The 24,752-nt window shown below is 38.0% G+C and overlaps 1 protein-coding gene and 1 non-coding gene across 2 annotated transcripts; both read left to right on the top strand.

The window, feature by feature from the left end:
• Positions 1-5,070: 5,070 nt before the first annotated feature.
• Positions 5,071-11,935, top strand: LOC107791498 (phospholipase D delta-like). The gene is made up of 11 exons (XM_016613584.2): positions 5,071-5,244; positions 6,566-7,547; positions 7,624-7,740; positions 7,958-8,152; positions 8,553-8,816; positions 8,905-8,973; positions 9,087-9,234; positions 9,640-9,788; positions 10,087-10,260; positions 11,006-11,203; positions 11,330-11,935. Exons 2-11 carry the CDS (start codon positions 6,582-6,584, stop codon positions 11,621-11,623), a joined length of 2,574 nt encoding a protein of 857 aa, XP_016469070.1. The 5' UTR covers positions 5,071-5,244; positions 6,566-6,581; the 3' UTR covers positions 11,624-11,935.
• A 458-nt stretch (positions 11,936-12,393) lies between these two features.
• TRNAR-UCG (transfer RNA arginine (anticodon UCG)) lies at positions 12,394-12,467 on the top strand. Its single transcript has one exon. It is a non-coding gene; the product is annotated as a tRNA-Arg (tRNA).
• Positions 12,468-24,752: the final 12,285 nt, after the last annotated feature.

Here is a 24,752-nt window from a genome sequence, read left to right on the forward strand (position 1 = left end):
ATTTCCAGAGCAACTTGATTCGCTTGGTAAAATGTTTTTCTGAAATGGTATTTCTTTGTTCTGGGTAAGATGGTTGAAAAGACTTTTTAACAATATGCAAGATGTCATACATTCATCTAGACGAAATAACCGTTTGAGTCTTAACATATCGAAGTTTTATGTCGTTTTCGTCTCTAAATGTTTTCGAGAAACGAAAGAAGCGAGGATAAATTTGGCTTACAGGTTAAAGGAAGTTTTGGTGACTAAAATATAGAAGTACTATTCCTACTTTGCCATCAAAACCCAGTAACTTGAAATGTTTTTCGCTTCAAATGTTTTTATGGTTAAATTTGAGAAAAAGCAATATCGCTGGGAATAATACACGCCATTGTTGCAAGTACGAGAACTTGTTATTTTGTTTGTTTTATTTGGTTTTCTAGTGCAAGGTCATCTCGAGTGAGAACCTCTCGACCTTTCATAGGCTCCTAGTCATGGACGTTGAGATCACGACAAGGAGGAGGAAGAGGCCGATGTATAACCAACATAGGATAAAATGAGGAGTCTTGTGAAAGCTAAAGTACAAGAGTTGGGGGTCAAGCTGGTGATTATGGGGGCTTGGAGGAGTAGTGGGGACGCAAGCGCTATGTGGACCACGATTGCGCAGTGCATTAGGAAAGCTGCGAGAGAGGTATTAGGTTATCAAAGTTACTCTAGTGGTCACAAGGGAGGCTGATGGTGGAACGGAGATGTGCAAGGAAAAATGGAAATCAAGAAAGCAGTGTATCTGGAGCTAGTGGAAAGTGTAGACGAGGAGAAGAGGGCGAATAGGGAGCTTTATAAGTTGGCTAAGAAAGAGGCAAAGTTAACAATTACGGCAGCCAAGACTGCACCTTTTAGTCGTTTGTATGAGGAACTCGAGGGATGAGGTGGGGATAAGAGGTTGTTCAGGTTAACCAAGGCGTGAGAAAGAAAGGCATGTGACTTGGACCAAGTGAAGTGCATCAAGGACGAAGAAGGTAGAGTTTTGATGGATGAAGAACTTATACGTCAGAGATGACAAACCTACTTCCATAGTCTCTTGAACGAGAAGGGGGACAGGAACATTGTACTAGGTGATTTGGAACTCTTTGCGAGTCGTTGTAACTTTGGGTATTGTAGGCGGATTAGAGTGGATAAAGTTGAGGGGCCTATGCGTAAAATGAGTAGGGGCAAAGCGACCAAGCCAGATGAACTTCCGGTGGAGTTTTAGAAGAGTGCGGGCAAGGTAGGCTTGGAGTGACTCACTAGGTTATTTGATGTCAACATGCCTGAAGAGTGGAGGTGGAGCACGATGGTTCCTGTATACATGAACAAGGGTGCTATCCAAAATTGCAATAACTATCGGGGTATCAAGCTGCTTAGTCATACTATGAAAGTCTGGGAGAGAGTGGTAGAGCTAAGGGCGAGGAGAGATGTGTATATTTTCGAGAACCAGTTTGGGTTTATACCGGGGTGTTCGACTACATAAGCCATCCACCTTGTTAGGAGATTGATGGAGCCGTATAGGGAGAGAAAGAAGGATTTGCATATGGTGTTCATCGACTTAGAAAAGGTGTACGATAAAGTTTCGGGGGAGGTTTTGTTTAGATGTTTGGAGGCTAGAGGTGTACATATTGCCTATGTTAGGTTGATTAAGGACATGTATGATGGGGTAAAGACCCGAGTGAGGAAGGTGAGTGGGGACTCGGACCATTTTTCGGTTATGATGGGTTGCATCAGAGGTCGGCACTCAACCCTTTTTTGTTTGCTCTGGTGATGGACGTACTGATGTGCCACATCCAAGCGGAGGAGCTGTGGTGAATACTATTTGCAGATGATATTGTATTGATTGACGAGATGCGAGACGGTGTTAATGCGCAATTAGAGGTATGGAGGCAGACCTTGGAATCTAAATGTTTCAAGTTGAGCAGGACCAAGACAGAATACTTGGAGTGTAAGTTCAGTGGCGAGACTAAGAAGGGGAAGGGGAGGTGAGGTTGGACTCGCAGGTCATCCCTAGGAGAGGGAGTTTTAAGTACCTTGGGTCTATTATTCAGGGGGATGGGGAGATTGATGAAGATGTCACACATCATATTGGGGTAGGATGGATGGAATGGAGATTCGCTTCCGGTGTTTTGTGTGACAAGAAGAGCCACCGAAACTTAAGGGTAGTTTTACAGAATGGTGGTCAGACCAATGATGTTGTATGGAGCTGAGTATTGACCAATCAAGATCGCTCATGTCCAGAAGATAAAGGTAGCAGAGATGAGAATGTTGAGATGGATGTGCGGGCACACCAGGTTAGATAAGATCAGAAATAAGGTTATTCGCAACAAGGTAGGTGTGACCCCGATTGAGGACAGGATGCGGGAAGCACAACTTAGGTGGTTTGGTCATGTGAAGAGGAGGAGCACAGACGCTCCGGTGAGGAGGTGTGAGAAGATGACACTGGAGGGCCTACGAAGAGGTAGAGTTAGGCCAAAGAAGAGGTGAGGAGAGGTGATTAGGCAAGACATATCGCAGCTTCATCTGACCGAGGACATGACCCTTGATAGGAAGGTATAGAGGTCGAGGATTAGGGTAGTAGAGTAGGTAGTCTAGAGTGTTCATAACAGTAGTATTGACACGCAATCTCACTTTTTATTGGTAGCAGGTTTTTATGACTAGCCGTTGTTTTCTTTCATTGTTGATCATCTTACTGTCTTGTTGTTTCTATCTGCTTTTATATGTCTTTTTGGTATTGTCCCTTCTTATCTATATTTTCATTAATGTGGTGCTTATGCTTTCTTGAGCCGAGGGTCTATTGGAAATAGTCTCTCTATCCTCACAAGGTAGGAGTAAGGTTTGCGTACACACTATCCTCCCCACACCCCACAGTGTGGGATAATATTGGGTATGTTGTTTGTTGTCGTCTTATTCAACAATCATCTTTTTTTTTTTAATTTTTTTTCGGCGAAATACATAAATAGCCTCTCCAAGTTGTCCACAACGGTCAGTTGAACACCTCAACTGAGACCTTTTTCACTTAAACATATCACATGACTAAAAACTGAAGTCAATAAACACCCGACCTCACTAGCCCCGTCGCATGTGTTACACCTCCGGATTCACACGTTTGTAGGTAATTCCAACGGTAATATAACATTTTTTTTTGTGAAATTCCAAAAGACCCTTAATGAACTCCCTAATTTAAATACCCAAACCCAACCCTAAAAATTTATTTACTTCTGTTGGGAAGAAAAGAACTAGAAATCTGGTTTTGGTTTGTACACAGACACACAAACAGGGACTAGTATCCTTAATGAAATAGAAGAGGTAGAGAGAGAAGAAAAGAAATTTTGCTGCTTTGCTAAAGAGGAAGAAGACATACACGGCTGAGTAAATAAATTTTTAGGATTGGATTCGGGTATTTAAATTAGGGAGTTCATTAAGGGTATTTTTGGAATTTCACAAAAAACTGTTATATTACCGTTGGAATTACCTACACACGCGAATCCGGAGGTGTAACACACGCGACGACTGCTGGTGAGGTTGGGTGTTTATTGAGTTCAGTTTTTAATCACGTGATATGTTTAAGTGAAAAAGGTCTCAGTTAAGATGTTCAACTGACCGTTATGGACAACTTGGAGGGGTTATTTATGTATTTTGCCTTTATTTTTATGGCGTATAGTGATAAGTTATATAACATATTGCATATTGGAACGTGTAATCCATACAAATCAGTAAAGTACCAAAATAGCTAAATCATAATATATATATAATACTATCCCTGAAGGGATACAAAAGTATCATCAACAAACGTTAACCAATATATTGCTGGGTTTGTAACCCATTTTAAGAATTATATAAAACAGTATTCACCAATTACACTCTAAATCAAAATGCCATCTACCAATAAAATGGGTGAGTCGTATCATGCCGGGGCATACACTTATTTTAAAATTGAATTAATAGTATCACATGTATTTTCTTTAAAAGTTTTTTCGTATTATTTTTCTTCTTTTCAAGATTAGGAGATCACAATTTTTAAGTAAGTGACCTGATTATGTGAAAATTGCTTACATGTGTATTCGTATTAAACTCCTTTTAGTAAAGCTGTTAATATAGGCGGGGCCGGACTAGCGCAACCTAGTTCACGTGGGCTTTAGTAATTAACGGGCTGGGTTGAGCTAGCCTACTATTTTGATGGGCCTTATAATGATCAGCCCACCCCAACCCTATGTAGGTTGCGGGCCCCGCGAGCCAGCCTATCATTTTTTAAAATATAAATTTTATATTCTTTCTTTAAGTTCTAACATAAAAAAAGATAACTATTTCAAAGTTAAAAAAATCTTATTGGAAAATTTTCACAAAACTTAATAACTTTTTATATTGTTCCAATATATCACAATAAACACTAAAAAGTAAAAGACAAGACTATATTTCATTCACTAAAAAGTCAAAACTCAAAACAAACTATTCAAGAGAACGTCCATGACGCTTATGAGATATCCAACACATCATCTTTATCAAACACATTTGAGTCCGCTTGTGAGAAGGTTGCCGTAACATCTTCATTTTCATCTACATTTACAATTCGTATGTAATATTAATAAGTTAAATATTAAGAATATTAAAATTTTAAAACTAATTAACATTTTAAGACTTTGATCTTTTGATATGATGAGCTTAATAAACTTTAAGCTTGAGATACTCTTCTTGTTATATTTTGTGTCATATACTTTTTATATTTTGTATATTTTAAATACGTATTTTTATTAGGCTCACGGGCCGGCCCAGCCCAGCCTCAGTCAAGGCTCACGGGCCAAGGGCTTACTCGGGCCGGGCTTAAAAATCTTGTTTATATGGGCTTCAAAAATTCTAGCGCAACCCTGTTAAATCACGGACTGGGCTGCGCTGACCCAACTGGCCAAACGCATATTGATGGCTCTACCTTTTAGAACATGCCTAATTATTTTCTTTTTTCACCCGAAAAAAAAAAAAAAAACTTTAGGCAGATCCGCTAGTAAATAATTCGTGGCAAATTACCCGCCAATTCCGGTGTCAGACAGTTAAATTTTTCCTTTCCGAAAGCACTATGACAAACTACCAACATTCAATCACTTATTGGCCACTATTTTCTCTCTGGTCACTCCATTCTATCTCCAGGTAAAATAATGCATGAAAACACAAAACTCAAACACCCCTGGGGTAAAATGTGAATCTGCATTATGATCTTATATCCAGAGGCGGATCTAGGCTGATTATGTAAGTTCAACTAAACATATTACTTTTTATTCGAGCTAGTACTCATGCAAAAAGAACACAGGTAAAAGTTATATATATAATAAGATCATACTCTTTCTGAATTAAATCCTTGATTCGACTCTGTATATACGGCGTGTGTTGGAATATACATGCAGCTACTGTTGCATGTGTGCATATACGAGTTTTTCATAAGATTTCTTTTCATTATTTTCTTATCAGGAGACATTTTTTTGTGTTTAATTTGATAGTTTTTGGGGTTATTTGTTGGCTTGTTGCATCTCTTTAAGTTTCAACATGGAAACCGATCAACTCGACTTTCTTTTTGTTATGATCATATAAGTGCCAACACTTTCTAATCTGATCAAGATTGCTTCATTTTGGAGCTGATCTTAATCTTTACTATTAATTGGTTATTCTGTAAAATGTGCTTATTCTTTATTTAGTGATTATCCTGGTATTTGGTTATATTTCGAGCTACACTGACAGCTGAGGTTATGAAGGTTTGAGTTGGAGTTAGTGCTATCGAGTATAGAAAATTGAAGGCCTACATCAGGAGCAGATGAAATTTGATTTCTATAATTCATATACATAATTGAATTTCTTGTTATATTTGGCTAACTAACGTCATAATAATAGGGAAACTACTATTCAGTGAGGGGCTGAATTTTGCACAGGTTTTTGTTAGCAGACTAGTAAAGAAGGAATTAGCAGAAAACCACAAGATATAACATTATAATTAGTTAATTCAATTTGTTTATCGGTGAAGACATAACGCCATATAATCTGGGATTCGTATTTGGTTTGTAATAATCTGATTTCTAACATGGATAGTTGCAGTTAGCATCAACTTCAGTCATAGGTTTCTTAGTGCACATTCTTCTTGAATTTTAAAGATGTCAAAAAATTAAAGCTAATCTATATATTATCAAATATGGTCCTCAACGATTCAATTACTAGATCACTTGACCTATATGAAATGCTTTTGTAGAATGTAATAAGGCTTCCTCAAAGTTAGAGTAGCATGTTCATTGGAAATGTTACAACATAATGAATTAATGGTTATAATTTGTTTCTTGTTCTCACTGTTCTTTTCCATTACGCTACTGGACATTTTTCCATCCATTCAAAGAAAAATGTGTATCTGATATAGCAACAACGAATATAAATCCAGGCCTTTTCAGGTGGTAGAAACCGAATTAATGATTCCTTACAAGTTGTCATTTTGGCAATTCAATGTATAAGAGGAGGCTAATATTAGACTTCACTTATAGTAGATTGCAGTTGATGTGCTTTTCTCATTGTTCTTTTAATATTTGTACAGCTACAAAGGAAGGAAAATGATACATTCAGTTGGTAATTGGCTGGAAAGGCAGACAAGTGCCCCTGTGGCTGGAGTACCTGGTATGCCGTTAAAAGCTACTGAGAACATTCAAGACATTTCTGGAAGTCCAGTACTTCTACACGGAGAATTAGACTTGTGGATTATAGAAGCAAGGTCACTTCCGAACTTAGATGCTAAATGTCTTCCCATGTTCTCTTGGAAAAGCAAGGACAACAACAACGCGGCAGGATTAATAGATACGAGTGACCCGTATGTTTCTGTGTGTCTAGCTGGAGCAAGTATAGCTCGAACAGCGGTTATTCCAAATGATGAAAATCCGACATGGAATGAGCATCTATGCGTACCAGTTGCTCACGCGGTAGACAAAGTAGAGTTTATAGTCAAGGATAATGATAGAGTAGGTGCTGAACTTATAGGAATAGTGGAGATATCTGCTAATAAAATTGCTGAAGGTGATGAAATAAATGGTTGGTTTCCTATTCGAGGATCTTCTGGGAATCCCTTGGACACGGGTGCTCAACTGCATCTGTCGATCCAATATAGGCCGACAGCAGAGAACCCTATGTATAGAAATGGTGTTGGTAACGAGGCTGATCAAAAGGGAGTTCCACATACTTATTTTCCTCTACGAAAAGGAGGAAGTGTTACGCTTTATCAAGATGCTCATGTGCCTGATGAAACATTTCCTGACATTTTGCTAGATAATGAGAAGGTTTTTAAACGTAATAAATGTTGGGAAGACATATGTCATGCCATATTGGAGGCACAACATCTGATATATATTGTTGGTTGGTCTGTGTATCATCCGGTTCGACTCATAAGAGAACCTACAAGGCCAGTTCCTTCTGCTGGCTGGCTAGAGCTAGGGGAACTGCTAAAGTATAAGTCGCAAGAAGGAGTTCGTGTCATTTTGCTCATTTGGGATGACAAAACTTCAAATGATGATTTATTGCTCAAGACGGTAATATTACTGCTGTAATTGCTATAAGTAGTCAGTTAATGATTTGATGATATAGTTGTTATCAATTTGATTGCAGGAAGGTGTAATGCAGACTCATGATGAAGAGACCAGAAAGTACTTTAAACACTCGAGTGTCCACTGTGTTCTTTGTCCTCGTTCCGCTAGCAGTAAGCTTAGCATTTTCAAGCAACAGGTACCTTTTTTTTTATTCTGTTTGAATAGATGGCAAGATGAATACTTATGTCCATGATTTCTGTAAGAAAAAAAATTCTTGTATGTTGAACAAAGATATAAGTTTAAGCTTTTTATTTATTGCTATACTGATGTTCTTTGTTTACATGCAACTGCTTGGGAATCATCATATATCGTTATTGTTTTCTTCTTGATCAAATGAAAATCTTGTACTGCAGGTTGTTGGAAATATTTTCACACATCATCAGAAATGTGTGATTGTTGACACACAGGCAGCTGACAATGATCGAAAAATTACTGCTTTTATTGGAGGCCTAGATTTATGTGACGGCCGATATGATACTCCTGAACACAGACTATTTAGTGATCTTGATACTGTCTTTGAAAATGATGTTCACAATCCCACATTCACAGTAAGCTCTTGTCTTGCATCTCGTTGAATCTTTCCGACTAAGGTTTTTATTTGAGGAACCAAAAGCCTCTAAAAGTTTGAAAGTATATATGACATATACCGTGTTTATGGATTATCCAAACTACTTAACAGCTCAGGTTACAATTTTTCATGTTAATTATGAGGTTAATAGGTGAAAATGAACATTGCTATTACCGTTGTCAAAGGTATAGTGGCTGAGATAATGAATCTTAAGTTCACAATGCTACTAAGTTTCCCATGTGGGCACAAAGTTTGTAGAGTAATTGTTACATCTTTCCCATGAATGTTGACTGGATCTTTTCATTCATGGGTATTATTAATGCCTGTTAATATATAATGTATCATTAGTATTGTCTCAAAGACTTATACGATATGTACAGAGTTGCTCAGGTGGGCCAAGAGAACCATGGCATGATTTACACTGCAAGATTGAGGGTCCTGCTGCTTACGATGTTTTAACAAACTTCGAGCAGAGATATAGAAAGGCCATAAAATGGATCAGAATAAAAAAATGCAAACCGGGGTTAGATTCATTACTTAAGTTAGACCGGATTCCATCAATCCACATACCTGCTGATGGACCTGATGGGGACCATGTAGTTCGTGTCACAAGAGAAGAAGATCCAGAAAATTGGCATGTTCAGGTATTAGGCATGCATGTTTCTCCTGTATATGTTGTGGTCTTCTGTTTTCTTAAAATGTTAAAATTTTCAGTATAATCACTTTTTCCAGGTTTTCCGATCAATAGATTCAGGATCTGTGAAAGGGTTTCCAAAGGACGTTAAGGAAGCAGGGGCACAGGTAGCACTAAGTTTATAAAAAGCAGTGTTCTATCTGTAACTGGTTTCAATGTTGTCTCAGAAATCAATTCAGCATGTGAAGATGAATGTCTAATTTTGACTGTTCAATTACAGAATCTTGTCAGTGGAAAGAATTTGAGGATAGACCGAAGCATACACCTGGCTTACGTGAAAGCAATTCGATCTGCTCAACACTTCATTTACATAGAGAATCAGTATTTTCTTGGTTCTTCATATTGTTGGCCGTCCTATCGAAATGCAGGTATACAACTGTTCCTATCTCGATTCAAAAGTCGTCCTCAAGTATTCTAGCGATAGTCTCAAGTTTTGCCTAGCAGAAAGCTTGATTGTGTTATAGAGGATTGGATTTCTGGTTGGGATATAGGTGTAATATTTGATGCAACCTTTAATACATATATTCTCTCCAATGCTTCATGATGTTTCCATGGGTGATGCATGGCATTATTTTGGTGTAGGATGGCATTTGCTCCAGATTATTTTACTTTTTTTGGTAAACTTCTTGTATATGGGGGTGTTTTTCCCTTCTTTTGTTGAAACTTATCACTTCATCTAAAAAAAATGATGCAAATGAATGAGCATTTGACAAGAAAATGCGATTTTAATGCTCACTAATGCATAACGTGTGAGTATTATATATAATTAACAGGTGCGAATAACCTTGTCCCTATGGAAATTGCTTTGAAAATTGCCAGCAAAATAGCAGCAAATGAACCTTTTGCTGCATACATTGTGGTTCCAATGTGGCCTGAAGGAATCCCGACCAGTAACGCAGTGCAGGAAATTCTCTTTTGGCAGGTTTGGATTTAGTACTGTGCTTATTTATAGGAGAGGTCTTTATTTTTTAGTTGTAGATGTTGATCCCTACGGAAGTAAGTACGAAGTAACATATCGCATGAGAAGTTTGAGCTCAACTCCAGTGATGAAGGCAAACTCATGTACCCAAATACGGTTAAGACTTACGTAGTCAGCTAAGAGAACCATGATTTTCACTTTTACTCCTGGTTAACTCCAACTAATCTTATCTTGAATTTGTTGTTTCTAGACTAGCTTTTATAAACATCTAATTCTTGGATATGTATTGGGATAATCGCAGGGTCAAACAATGGCTATGATGTACAAAATTGTTGCACAGGCTCTTGAAAATGAAGGCATATCTCAGTTTTTCCATCCTCAGGATTACTTGAACTTCTACTGCCTTGGTAATAGAGAAGCAAAGAAGCGTGGAGGATGTGATGAAGATAATCCAACTCCCCAGGAGCATTCACATGTAAGTTGCATGTTAATTTTCTGGGACTGGGATATTCACTAATGCCCCGATAATGTAGTAGTTTACCTAAAGTGTTATTTGTTGGTTAGCTACATCCTAAATTAGGTTTTGATGTCATTGAAGTAACTGGATTTTATACATGTTGGCACCAATTAAGACTTCGGAACTAGTGATGGTGGTGATGCTCAAACACCAATTGCATATGCAGAGTGAAATTGTTAGTTCTCTTTATATTCTCATTTAAGAAAAAACAACAATAGGACGATAATGAAATGAAGATGAATGAATGGGAGTCATCCGAGGAAGTACTGACGAACTTGTTACTTGTGCTAATTTTGGATAATGCTAGGTTCATCACGACCAAAATCATCGAATTTAGTGGAAATCATACTGCTATTTTTTGGTCACCAGTATGATGCTTAAAAGGGGCAGCTCAGTGCTCTAAGCTCCGGTTATGTGCGGGGTCCTGAGAAGGGCCGGACCACAAGGGTCTATTGTATGCAGCCTCTGCATTTTTGCAGGAGGCTGTTTCCACGGCTCGAAACCCCGACCTCCTGGTCACATGGCAACAACTTTATCATTACGCCAAGGTTCCCCCGATGCTTGTAGAACAATAATTTATGTCAACTGATAACTCTTCACGTTTTTGTAAAGCTTTTCTCATCCATTTCCATTTCTATTGTCAACAATCAAATCCTGACTACACACTGAAATCCATGTCTTTTCTTCTCTCAAACCTCTGCAGGAATTAGCTCAAAAGTTCCACAGATTTATGATTTATGTACACTCAAAAGGAATGATAGCAGATGATGAATATGTGTTGATGGGTTCTGCAAATATAAACCAAAGATCTTTGAGTGGTTCAAGGGATACAGAAATAGCTATGGGAGCTTATCAACCACATTACACATGGGCCAAAAAGGAGTCTCATCCACATGGCCAGGTTTGGAGTTTGATTCATTCTTTACCTTTATTTGAGTTCAGCACGAGCAAATTTAGGGGCTCGCGGTTGTATAACCTTATAATCTATTAAAATGAGTTTCTTCTTTTTCTTGTTTCTTGCATTCAGGTTTATGGTTATCGGATGTCTCTATGGGCTGAACATCTTGGTGCAGTTGAAGATGTGTTCATGGATCCACAGACTATCGAATGTGTTAGACGTGTTAACGTGATAGCTAGACGCAACTGGCAAGCATTTGTAGCAGATGAATATCAGCCGATGAAAGGTCATTTGATGCAATATCCAGTTCATGTAAGTAAAAATGGAGAAGTCACAGCACTACCTGGATTTGAGTGTTTCCCTGATGTTGGAGGTAAGATTCTTGGGGCACCAACCAATCTTCCCGACGCTCTTACCACGTAACAATCATATAGTAGCACAACATGAAATGCATTTTTGCATCTGAAGTTCCAAGTACTGAAGCAAATCCAAGGAACATGAATGAAGAGCCAGTGAAGGAAGGGAAACTACTAGTCCAAATTGAAGCTCACTGAACAGTATGCTCCATCTCCTTAAAGATGGAAAAAGTTGTCTAGGCTGGAAAATATTCCATTTTACATAGGATATATATATATACTGCATGAATGATATTCTTCTGTTTACAATTTTGACATTCTTTGAACACTCAAAAATATTAACTATCAGCTGAATATAGTAGTAGTAACATTTTTTAAAGTCTCCTGTACAGTATTAATATGCATTATTTGGTTCTCTTTAATGATAAGAATAATAATATGATTGACTTGAAACAATGACAAACTCTATGACAAGTGTAACATGACCATCAGAGTTTTTGAATTCATGTCTTCATATGCAACTATAAGGGAGTCAAAGAACCTTTTGCCTGCAAAAACATTAAGGTTGAAACAAAAGTTGTATATATGTGGACATATAAAAGCGCTATGAGAAAAGGAAAAAAAAAACTGTTCTGGAATCAAAACCGGAAACAGCCTCTTTGCATTTTGAAATGCAGGGGTAAGGTCTGTGTACACTCTACCCTCCCATACCCCTTATGAGACTACACTTTTTTTTTTTTTTTGTTGCTGTTTTGGAATAAAAAAAAAATAAACCAGTTCATTGTTCAGATGAAATTTGCTACAAATTAAAAATCGTTAAGCTATTAAGCAACCAGGGATCTCATAGCGCAGTGGATTAGCGCGTCTGACTTCGGATCAGAAAGTCGTGGGTTCGACTCCCACTGTTGTCGGCTACTCAATTTTGTACTTTGTGTCAAGAAAAAATCGAAAGGAAATCAAAATAATTGGTTTGTCCTCTTTTTCACGAAAATCGAACCATAAGCACCACTAGACTCGATAAATCAATCTGTAGTCTCACTGTCTCACGTAGGATACAGACTTTTAACTATAGCTCTCCTATTTCAATCTACAACATTGTGCTTCAGACCATCCCAAACATGACAACTTTGGTTTTGTATCCTTTGATGAACTTCGCCTATCCAACAATTATTTCCTACGACTAAGAAATTATTATCAACAATTCATGAACCTTTTTTTCCGCAACCAACTAACCGTTGCTATACATATACGTATACAAAAAATATATGCTGAGTTTGTGAATCATCAAATTTTTATCGGATAAATTGACAATAAAATTCAATTGTTTTGCTTATGATAGGTGTTAAAGGGTCAATTTTTTTCGTTTTGACACTGCATGACAGTCACACAACACTGACTCAACCCTCTTCTTTTTCCCTCACGTTTTTGGCTTAACACTTAGATTGTGACAGCATAAAGAAATTAGACAAGGCACACAGCTTACAGGAATTTCTTCCCAACTTTGTATTAACGCGTGCTACAAAGAAACACATAAACACAGCCTTACAGAAAGGAGTCAAAGACAGCCAACACTCTGCCTTGACAATCTGCCTAGCCTAATAATATATAGGCAACGTTTTTGGCTCCAGACTAATCTAAAACCTAGCAGTTGACATCCCCTACTGCAAGAGGTTTTAAATTTTAAATTTCATATTTCAAACAAGACAACTTCCCACAGCCCATATAGCCACAATGCTGAATACATGAAACTGCTCCAACTGGCCAACTACCCTGCATGTGCGTGGCACATGGGCGCAACCTTCGAATTTTGGCGCCCAAGGCCAACTCTATCATGCCTTCGCGCCAAGCCCTCGTTCATCATGCCTTTGCGCGCATGTCTGTCACTGCCACTTGTCCAGCTCGCACATGACACTGCCTTGCCCACGCCTATTTGCCTTGCCACGCCTGCCTTAGCTTGCCTTATTTTCCAGCCTTTATTATGCTTCTGCTGCCCGTTGTCTTTGCCCTGCCATGGTCTTGTCATGCCTTGGCACCTTAGCCACATGTCGTCGTGCCACAGTCCATGCCCATCGACACCTGCCCATATTGGACAACTTTGTCAACATGATGCCACGGTCATCATAGGGTCGTGCCAAGGTCCATCATGTAAATCCCTCATCACGCCCATGCCATGTTCGATCAATCAAGTCGAAGGGCTAACAAACTTCCCCCATTAGATGAGCTCGTCGCCCTCGACGAGGCAGAATCCAGATACGCCTTGATTTGATCCTGAAATTGCCATAGAGACGGTCCTTTCTCCTAAGTTGCATAACATTCGTTCTTTCCTGTCCATTGAATCAGGAACTCTGTCCGCATGTTCTTTTTGCTTTGACCCAGCGTACGGTGATCCATAATCTTCTCAATAGTTTTCTCAAATTGCTTGTGTTCTACTGGAGGAGCACGCTTTGGCACCGCCATTGTCGGATCTTCAGCATCTTCATGGAACTGTTTCAGGAAGCTCACATGAAAAGTTGGGTAAATTTTGAGACGTTCCGACAAATTCAGCCGATAAGCCACCTCACCCACTTTTTTTTACAATTTCAAATGGGCCGTCATACTTTGGAATCATTCCACGATGACACATCTTGCTACTGATTTTCTTCCAAATATGTGGAGTAAGCTTCAACAACATATTGTCACCAACATTGAACTCCAAAGGCTGCCTATTTCCGTCGACGTTCCTTTTCATTCTTTTAGCTAATTTTCTCAAGTTGTCTCGCGCCTCAGCTAGTAATTCATGCTTGTTGAGAGCATATCTATAAGTAGTAGGGCACTCGTCCCCTGATTTCATCTGAGCAACTTCCAGCGATGTGTCAGGCTGTCTCCCCAACACTATTTCAAAAGGACTCATTTCAATTACCGAAAACCTGTGCAAGTTGTAACAAAATTGTGCACTGTCTAGTAACTCAACCCAATTTATTCGATTAACAGTCACATAATACTCTTCAGGCAGATGATTTATACGTTCGGTCTGTCCATCAGTTTGTGGGTGATTTGCAGTCGAGAATTTCAAATCAGTCCCCAAGAATTTGAACAAAGCAGTCCATAATCGGCTTGTAAATCTCACATCCCTGTCACTCACAATATCCCTTGGAACCCCAAAGTGTTTCACAACATGCTTGTAGAATAATTCAGCAGCTACTTTAGAAGAACAAATAGTTGGAGCATCAACAAAAATTCCATACTTTGAGAATTTATCTACCACCACCATAATTTATGCTTTGCCATCGACTTTTGGAAGCCCGCTAATAAAGTCCATAGAAACAGGAGCCCACGAACACTTCGGACTTGGTAGAGGTTGTAGCAAACCATCTTCCTTCTTCCGTTTAGTTTTGTCAAGTTTCAAACTAGGCAAGTTTTCACATAGGCCTCAACATCATCTTCCATTTTTGGCCAAAAGTAATTCTGAGACAGCAATGCCAACATCCTTTCAACACCCGGATGACTAGCATGCGGAGTATCGTGCATCTCTTTTAGAAGAGAGCGACATAATCCATCACTTTGAGGAACCACAATTCTCCCCCTTTGAAGTGCAGCAAATCGTCCTCGATTCAATACTGTCACACCTCATTTTTACCTAAAAGAGATATAAGGGAGTTTTTCCAATTGAAGTGATATTAATCGAAATGGGATTATTTAATTTATCAGAGTTGCCACTTGGAATAATTTATTTGGTGTCCCAAGTTACTGGTTTATTTTAAATCCTAAATCGAGGAAAATTGACTTTATTTAAAAGTCTGCGAAACCAGAAAACTAGGTAAGAAATTCTGTTAACCCGAGAGAAGGTGTTAGGCATTCCCGGGTTCCGTGGTTCGAGCGCGGTCGCTTAACTATTAATAACTGACCTAATTATCTGATTTATTATATGTTTTAAACCTAGTGTGCATTTTTAACTTTATAACCGCTTTTAATTATTTTAACCGCTTTTAGGATTTATGGAATTATTTCTTGAACAAGTTACGATTGTCGTACACTTGCCATTTTGCAATACACCGCAAACCATGCTACATGAAATTCACCCGAAATTCGCGACATGTTTATTTTATTATTGTTCAAAGTTGTTATGATCGGGTCACATAAAATGTACACCTGAATTTTGGAGTTAGGCATCGTAACTATGTCACGGGAACCATACCCGTAGTCCATATAGTTTATTAATCGCACCTAAAGCAAACTACGAATGTTCATATTTAAAACTAATTCGAAGTTCAATGTAAGGCTACTAATTATATATGCTTAGGGTAGATATGTTGCACTTTAATTATTGTGGACAAAGAAATTGGGCTAGCAGTAAGCCCATCAAAGAAATAATGGCGCTGAGGCTGCTTGGGCTCAAAATTGAGCCTAGAAGTAAAAAGAACCTCAAAGACTCTGCCAGGTCCTATTTTGACCATGACTGTCTTATTTTGAGCTAACATCAGGCCCAGTAAGAAAGGCTAGCCCACATGCAAAACTCATAACAACCCTTAACCATAGTTATTTTTGGGACATTGGGCTCCCAAATGAAGCCCAAATGACCAAGGGGAGGGGTTAATTCATCAGTTGGCATTTGCACAATTATAGGTAAGTATGAATTAGCTATACAAAGTTTCTAGTCACTTAAGGGAGATAATTCGAATAAAAATGGTTGACCTACAGATGATTGCAATGATTTTTGACTAACAAGAAAAAAAATCAATTATACTACGCGTGGTTTAACAGACATGAAAGGAATAAGTTAACGCTATAATTCAACAAGCAAACCCATAACTGGAGTCAAGTTTATTGGGCTTAATGCCCAGGCCTAATGGCCTAAGCTCAGACTCACTCGAAATCATTTTTTCCTTAACTGGGCCAGTTTGTAAGTCTGGCCCAACTTGAATTGCAGAATAGAAGCTCAATTTTAGCCTTTAGTCCATAGCCTTAGCTGTTACAACATTGTGCTTACATTACAAAAATACAATAACAAAATAATTACTTAACAAGTTCCTAATAGTAGTAGTTTTAATCACAATATGTAAATTCAAAGCTTAATTGGTTACAGTGCATAGGTAAACTAAAGCTTTCACAAATCAGAAACTTACACTATGATTCATTAATACATAAATTACTATATCGATAACTGATCTATTACATTAGAATTCTATGAGAAGAATACACCAACTAATTCTATTATAATATTTGGGGAAAACTGACAGCCTAATGAACACCCACTCCCTTTGGATATAGTTGATTCATCAAGCTTAGTTCATCAATATGAGCCTCTCAACTTTAGTACAATAGCAACAAACAAATCTAGTTTTTTGGGCTTTAGCACATGTTAATTTGGCCAACTAGTGGCCAAATCCACAAGTTATAGCCCATAGGCAACATGACCTCAAACAAAACATTATGCTATTATCATTGTGAACAGAAGAAGAATAAAAACAGCTTTAGTAATCAAAGTTTCAGAATTAGTATGAAATTTTAACTAAAATAAAATTCAGACTCAGCCATTTTTAAGAGGGCATTACAAGTATCAGTAAACCAAACAAGTGCTCAAGCTAATTAATTTCCATACTTAAACTCCTACAGCAAAAAATTAGCTAGATCTATAACAAGTTAATCAACCACTATATGAAAGAACATTCATTCATCACACATAATTTTGCAACTTTTGATCTTATAATCATTCAAACAATGCAGTACATAAAGAGAGCTGAAATCAGTACCTTGACAAGTAAAAATCAACAGAAGAACAAGTGAGACTGCTAGCTAAAATTTTAGGGATGGAACAACAACAGTAGAAAAACAGCCCAGAAAACAAAGAACCAGCACTCAAACTTCCCAGAAAATCAGAGCACTAGAAAAACTAACCTAGAAATCTAACTAGAAAACTTAAGTTTTTGACCAGAAAAGTTTCAGGGATTTTTCTTTGTATTTTGAAAATTTTAGGTGCAGATATGCTGATGAATGTCCGTCTAGTATGAAGGAATAACTTTCCTTTTATAGGGTATGCCAAAATATCATCAAAATGGCATATTCTACCATAAATTCCCTAAGTGTCAGATAGTACAACATATTTGGACAGTTGTCTGTCCTTTCTTAGCCCAATTCTAGCATTTTTCATGTTGGAAATGGGGACAACCATACACATGCTAGAATCTTCTGATTTTTACTCAATGTAAAATCCAGTTTTACCCCTTTAATTACTAATTATTTCAGTTTCAACCTATATTCTGATCCTATTTTGATTCCAGAAATCCCTTTAGGATCTTCTAGAACCAGCTAAGTAATTCTTCATTAAGTTTTCTTAATTTGTTTCAATTGTATCAACTTACCGCCTTGGGGTATTATCCTTCATTTCTGAAATTAACCTAAAGTCTAAGGTATCTAGGTTTCAATTCGAACCATTTAAACCTAATTGACAAGTTTACCTAACTATCCCTAAACAAACACTGAATTTAAACTTGTAACCAAATAATAGCTAAACAAAAATAGAATGCTAATGCAAAGAAACCTAGAAATCAACCTAATTAGTTTGCAATTAAACAGATTAATCAACTACGGCTAAAGTTTTCTTAATAACTAATCAGAGATCAGTCAAGTAAATTTTTTAATTAAACTCCTAAAACTATTCCAATCAACTTCAAACTAAACATTGAATATCAAACAAACAACTACTCCCTCCGTTTCATAATAGATGAGGTAGTTTGACTCGGCACAGAGTTTAAGAAAAAAGAAGAAGACTTTTGAAACTTGTAGTCTTAAAAGCTTAAGGGGTAAAAGGTTTGTGGAGTCATGACATTTGTGTGGCTATAAAAACTTCTCATTAAGAGTAAATGGGTAAAATGAAAGAGTTTAAAGTTGAATTATTTCCAAATTTAGAAATGTGTCGTTTGTTTTGGAACAGACTAAAAAGGAAAGTACCTCATCTAATATGAAACGGATGGAGTATAAGAGAGAAACAAACACAAAAGAAAAACAGAATAGTCAATTTTATCAAAATCCTAAAAAAGATTAAACCTAATTAACCTAAACTTACGCAAATTGAAATTAAACTTCAAATGATGAAATTTTAGCATGCTTTAATTACCCTAATAAATAGATGCAAATAAACAAGCTAAACATTCATGAAAAAGAAAAGAGAAAACCTAACGTTGCATCTACCTAAAACATGTGGCTAAACAAAAAATTGTAAAAGAAAGCAGAAGGTAAAAAATAAAAAAATAAAAACGGGAAAGGAAATTACCTAAGGCTCGTTTGGAATCGGCCAGTTGGAACTCGACCGATTTAAAGGGGAAAATAGGAACTTAGACAACCATTAATCGACTGTTCTTAACAAGAACAGTCGACTAATGGACATCTTGGGTTTATATGGCCCAATACTGACCAAGAATCGAAAAATGAAAGTTAGGGTTTCCGGGGTCTAAAATCTAAGATTCGAGATGTTGGGGACTGATTCGAAGGGAATTGTGGTGATATTTGGAAAGAGGAGGTAAAGACGGTTATGGGGTGTTAATTTGGTGGAGTTTGGAGGTGGTCCGCCGCCGTGAGACGATTTCCGTTTGGCGGACCATGACGGAGGAGGCGAAAGGATTTAGGGCGGCTAGGGTTTCATTATTTCGGAGTGAGAGACGGAAATAAGAGTGGGTCTATTGGGAGGGGGGCTTTGGTTTGGACAATTATATGTAAAAATGAAGATCAATTCCCAGTCGTTGGATTCATATGGATCAACGGCTGGGATAGCTTGGGGCGAAACGAGGTCGTTTTAGGGTAAGTGGCTTGGACCGGTGAGATTGGTCTTTGGGCTTGGGGGTTTGGACATGGTAAAAGGGAGCCGGGCCACCAGATTTGATCACTGGGTGGCCCAAATTTGAAAGACCAGCCCTTCCCTTTTTCTTTATTGCTTTTTCTTTCCTTTTCTTTTCTTTTTTCTTTAATTTTAAAATCCTAATTAAATTAATTTAAGTCCTAAATTAAATCCTAAATTAATCTAACCTATAAAATCAAACTATTATCTATTTATAATAATTACAAAATTAGTTAAACCTAAATTAATGAAGGAAAAATTACTAATCTAGCATTAAAAGCTAAAAATGTAAAATGAATGATATTTTTGTGATTTTCATTTTAATAAAGCAATTAATTAACCAATTAATCCTAAAATATGAACACAAAATCTAATATGCAATGCATGATATTTTGACATTTTTGGGGCATTTTTTCATGATTTTAACAAAATTAAACGTGCACAAAAATGCAAACAAAAATCCTATAAAATTGAAAATAATTTGGAAAAAATCTATTTCTTTATCTTTGTAGGAATATTTTAGTAGGGCAAAAATCACATGCTCACAAATACCGCTTAACTGTCCCGTTTTTCACTTGATCTATCAATTTCACATACAATGGATCATTCACAACACATAGCTTGATTGTATCTAAAAAATCAGATTCAATTCGAGTAAGTGCATAAGTTGCAGCAAAAACCTCTTTGCGACTAAGTGCATCAACAACCTAATTTTGCTTTTCAAGTTTGTAGACCCAAACAAAGTCATATTCAGCCAAGAATTCTTGTCATCGGGCTTGCTTCGGGCTCAAATTCTGTTGATTCTTGAAGTATGTATTAGCCACGTTATTCGTCTGCACCACAAACTTTATTCCCAACAAGTAGAAAATCCAAACTTGAAGGCAATGAATTACTGCAACCATCTCTTTCTTATGTGCATAATAACGTTGCTCTGCAGCGTTCAACCTTTTGCTTTCAAATGCAACCGAATGATCCTCTTGGACAGTACACCGCCAACAACATAATCTGAAGCATCAATGTGTACTTCAAATGGCAAATTAAAATATGGCAGCTTCTAGATTGCTTCAGACACAATGGCCTTCTTCAATGCATTGAAAGCCTTGTCACACGAATCCGACCAAACCCATTTGACATTTTTTTCCAGCAAATACGTCAAAGGAGCAGCTCTTTTTAAATAGCCTGCAATGAACTTCCGGTAATAATCTGCCATGCCCAAAAATGATCTAAGTTCCTTTATCCCGCTTGGTGCTTGCCAATCAACTATTACTGCACCTTCTTTGGGTCCATCCGAACTTCGTTTTCGCCAACCAAATGGCCTAGAAACTTTATTTCGCGACTTGCAAATTCACACTTTTCCATCTTGACATAGAGTTGATAGGCTCCAAGTCTTATCAGCACCTTCCTTAAGTGAGACAAATGATCTTCAAGGGTCTGACTATAGATTACTATGTCATCTAAGTAAATAACTACAAAGTCATCAAGATACTCGTAAAGAGCATTGTTCATTAAATTACAGAAAATTGTCGGGGCATTGGGTAGCCCAAACGACATTACAAGAAATTCAAAGCTACCATATCTAGCTACACAAGTGGCCTTAGGGGCATCCCCCTCGGCTATTCTAACCAGCCAATAGTCTAACCTTAGGTCCAACTTAGTAAAATAACTAGCCTTCAAAATCCTGTCCAGCAGATCTTGAATCAAAGGGACCAGATACTTATTTTTACCCGTCACCTTGTTCAGCGCCCTATAGTCAACACACATCCGCAATGCACCAACCTGTTTTTGTTTGGAACAAAATAAGAGCACTGTATGGAGCCTTCGATGGTTGAATCAAACCAACATCAAGCAGCTCAGACAATTGCTTCCTTAGTTCAGTCAATTCCATAAGCGACATGCGGTAAGGAGGCCGCGCAAGCGGCAGTAATCGATGAATAAGTTCAATACTGTGATGAATCTCCTCCTCAGTGGTAACTCCCTTGGCAATTTTGGAGGTATCACGTTTTTGAATTCCTTCAGCAAATCTGCAACACAATCTGCGACCTCAATCTGCACTTCTGGCTTGACTTTAACGAGTGCAGCGAGGTAAGTCTCCTCAACCCTCTTTAAGCCTTTCTCAAATGCAATAGCAGAAATCAAAGTAACAATCCCAACGTTCTTCCTTTCATACCCATAGGGCTGAATACCTTTCACAAAGTCAGGGTTTGTCTCCCCCATGAACATAAGTTCATCCAAATGAGGAATTGGAGTGACTTTGTTCTTCTTCAGAAAATCAATTCCCAATAGCACATTGAAGTCATCCAATGGCACAACATTCATGTTGAACTTTCTAGACAATGTCCCAATATCGTTGGGACATCCAACGCCACCCCATAACCAGGTTGCGCCTTTTAGTTCACAACCTTCATCTTCGTCGGACACTTTGTCACTTGCAGCCCATACTCTTGAACAATTCTGGAGGCAACAAAGGTATGCATGGCTCCAGTATCAACCATTGTCACGACACTCTTTTTTCCGATTTTTAGATCTATATACATTAGTGTGGAATAAGCATCAACCAAATCATCCCCCGTAGCATTCATGTATGCAACTTCTTCCTTGACATCATTTTCTTCATCATTCGCCACAGTCACACGAGCCAAAGTTTTCAACAGCCGCAACGGATTCACATAGGCAACAACTTCCTGTCCCTTTCCTTGTTTCTCCTCTTCAGCAAGAAGAGTATTAATCTTTCCTTGATTTGGGCAGTTTCATGCATGATGTCCAAGTTTTTGACATGTCCAGCAAACCTTTTCACCACTCGTTGGCCTGTTTGTTTTTGACGAAGAAGCATCCATCTTGCTCTTGCCTTTGTTATTTCTATCCTGTTGCTTCCGATTGTCCTTCTTCAAATCCTTACTCTTCTTCTTTTTCTTTGACTTAGAAGAAGAGGTAGGATCAAAAGTTAGACCCGTTGAGCGAAAATCCACCAATATGTCCACTTCCATAAATGCACAAGGCAGATCGTTAACTTTCTACCTACGAATTTTATTTTGTGCCCATCCTTGTATTCTAGAAATGAAATTGTGCAATTTATCCTCATACGACATGTTTGGATGTCTAGAAACAAAGATGAAAAATCTTTCACAAAGTACCAAATGGAACGGGTCTGTCTCAACCACTTCAAGCGATTCCTAGCAACCCAAGACGAGTTGCTAGGCAAGAGCTTATCCCTCAGCGCGTCACGAAGTTTCTCCCAAGTATCAACCTTGGGCCTGCCAGCACTTTCATCATCTACATTTTTCGTACGCCACCACAACACTACATCTCCTCTAAAATAATGCACTTGCATAGTCAGTTCGTCCTTATCCGGGACATGAGCAGTAGAGAAGTAATGCTCTAAGTCCCATAAGAAGTTTTTTAGTTCCTTGGAGCCTCGCACGCCATTAAATGCCTTTGGTTCTGGAATCTTAATTTTGGTGTGTTCTTAACCTCCTTGGGGCACATTTGCAACAGCCCATCGGAGGATCTGAATCTCCATTTTAAGATCCTCGTTCTCCTTCTGTAATTTTTCCAACTGCTCTGTAGTAGTTTTCTGGAAGCCTGCAATTTCACAAATTGGGTATCAACACTTTCACGGACGTGTTAAAGTTCTGTGTTGACGCCATGGATCTGCGTTAGAATATCCATCAGATCTACCGCGTCATTAGTTATTCCCACCAGTGCCTACACTTCTGAAGCTTTTGACAAAGTTCTACATTTCCAGCCATGATAATTACAAGATCTTGCTGACGTGCTCTGATACCAGTTGTTACATGATCAATATTTTTTGTTTGACACTGCACGACAGTCACATAACAATGACTCAGCCCTCTTCTTTTCCCTCAAATTTTTGGCTTAACGCTTAGATTATAACAACATAAAGAAATCAGACAAGGCACACAACTTACAGAATTTTTTTCTAACTTTAAATTAACTCGTGCTACAAAGAAACACATAAACACAGCCTTACAAAAATGAGTGAAAGGTAGCCAGCATTCTGCCTTGACAATCTGCGTAGCCTAATAATATATATGCAACGTTTTTGTCTCTAGGCTTATCTAAAACCTAGCAGTTGACATCTCAACTACAAGAGATTTTAAAATTTGAATTTCAAACAACAACTACCCGCAGCCCCACATAGCACATGAAACTGCTCCAACTGGTCAACTGCCCTGTACGTGCGTGGCACATGGGTGCAACCTTCGAATTTTGGCACTAAAGGCCAACTCAGTCATGTTTTCGCGCCAATCCCTCGTGCATCATGCCTTTACGCGCATGTCTGTCACTGCCACTTGTCCAGCTCGCCCATGACACTACCTTGCCCGTGCCCATTTGCCTTTCCATGCATTGCTTTAGCTTGCCTTAGTTTTTCCAACCTTTGTTATGCTTCTGCTGCCGGTTGTCTTTGCCTTGCCATGGCCACGCCAATGCCATGGTTTTGTCATGCCTTGGCACCTTAGCCACATGCCGCCGTGCCATAGTCCATGCCCATCGACACCTGCCCATGTCAGACAGATTTGTCAACATGATGCCACAATCATCATAGCGCCATACCGAGGTCCATTATGTAAATCCCTAGTCATGCCATGCCATGTTCGATCAATCAAGCCAAGGGGCTAATAGTAGGCTTATGCTTTTTGGCAGCTATCTAGCATTGGGTGTATTGGGATCTAGAAATATTAACTTCACACAATATTCTCTGCTCAAACCTGAGGAGAGATTGAAGATGGATCTAAAATAGAGAAATTTGTCGTTCTTTACCTTTTGTATTATTTTGATTATTTTAACTCTTTTATTGTGTTACATTAAGTTGCATTCAATTAAATTGCTAATGTATGTTATATTTTTAGCATCCACAATAATTCATAATTCAATGAACTCAATGGCTATCATGCAATCTAATAAATTGTTACTCCCTATTTAATTGCTCCAATACAACACTAAATATCTTGTCATCACTCATCACAATTTAAAAAAAAAAACTAAAATAGGAAAATTTTGTAGTAGTAACGTAAATAAACAATAGAGGAAGGTTAATGCCTTTCCTTAAATGTGTGACCAAACTGTAAATAAAATAATGAAGAAATCATAAAATAACAAAACTAGTGGGGCCCATATAGCATGAAAGAATAAATAAAATTGACGCAAATTACGAAATTCAGCAATTCCGTAAACCCCATCAACAGAAGCTCCACGCCTGAAATTCTCACTCTCCCCCTTTTTCCCCAAAAAACGAAGATCTTGAAGCAGAAGAAGAAGAAGAAGAAGAAGAAGAAGAAGAAGAAGAAGAAGAAGAAGGAGGAGGAGAAACAACAGAAAAAGAAGAATCATTGCCCTTCCTTCGTTAAGAACAAAGAATCAAATGAAC

The sequence above is a fragment of the Nicotiana tabacum genome, chromosome 7 (assembly GCF_000715075.1).
Source record: "Nicotiana tabacum cultivar K326 chromosome 7, ASM71507v2, whole genome shotgun sequence".
Classification (NCBI taxonomy): domain Eukaryota; kingdom Viridiplantae; phylum Streptophyta; class Magnoliopsida; order Solanales; family Solanaceae; genus Nicotiana; species Nicotiana tabacum.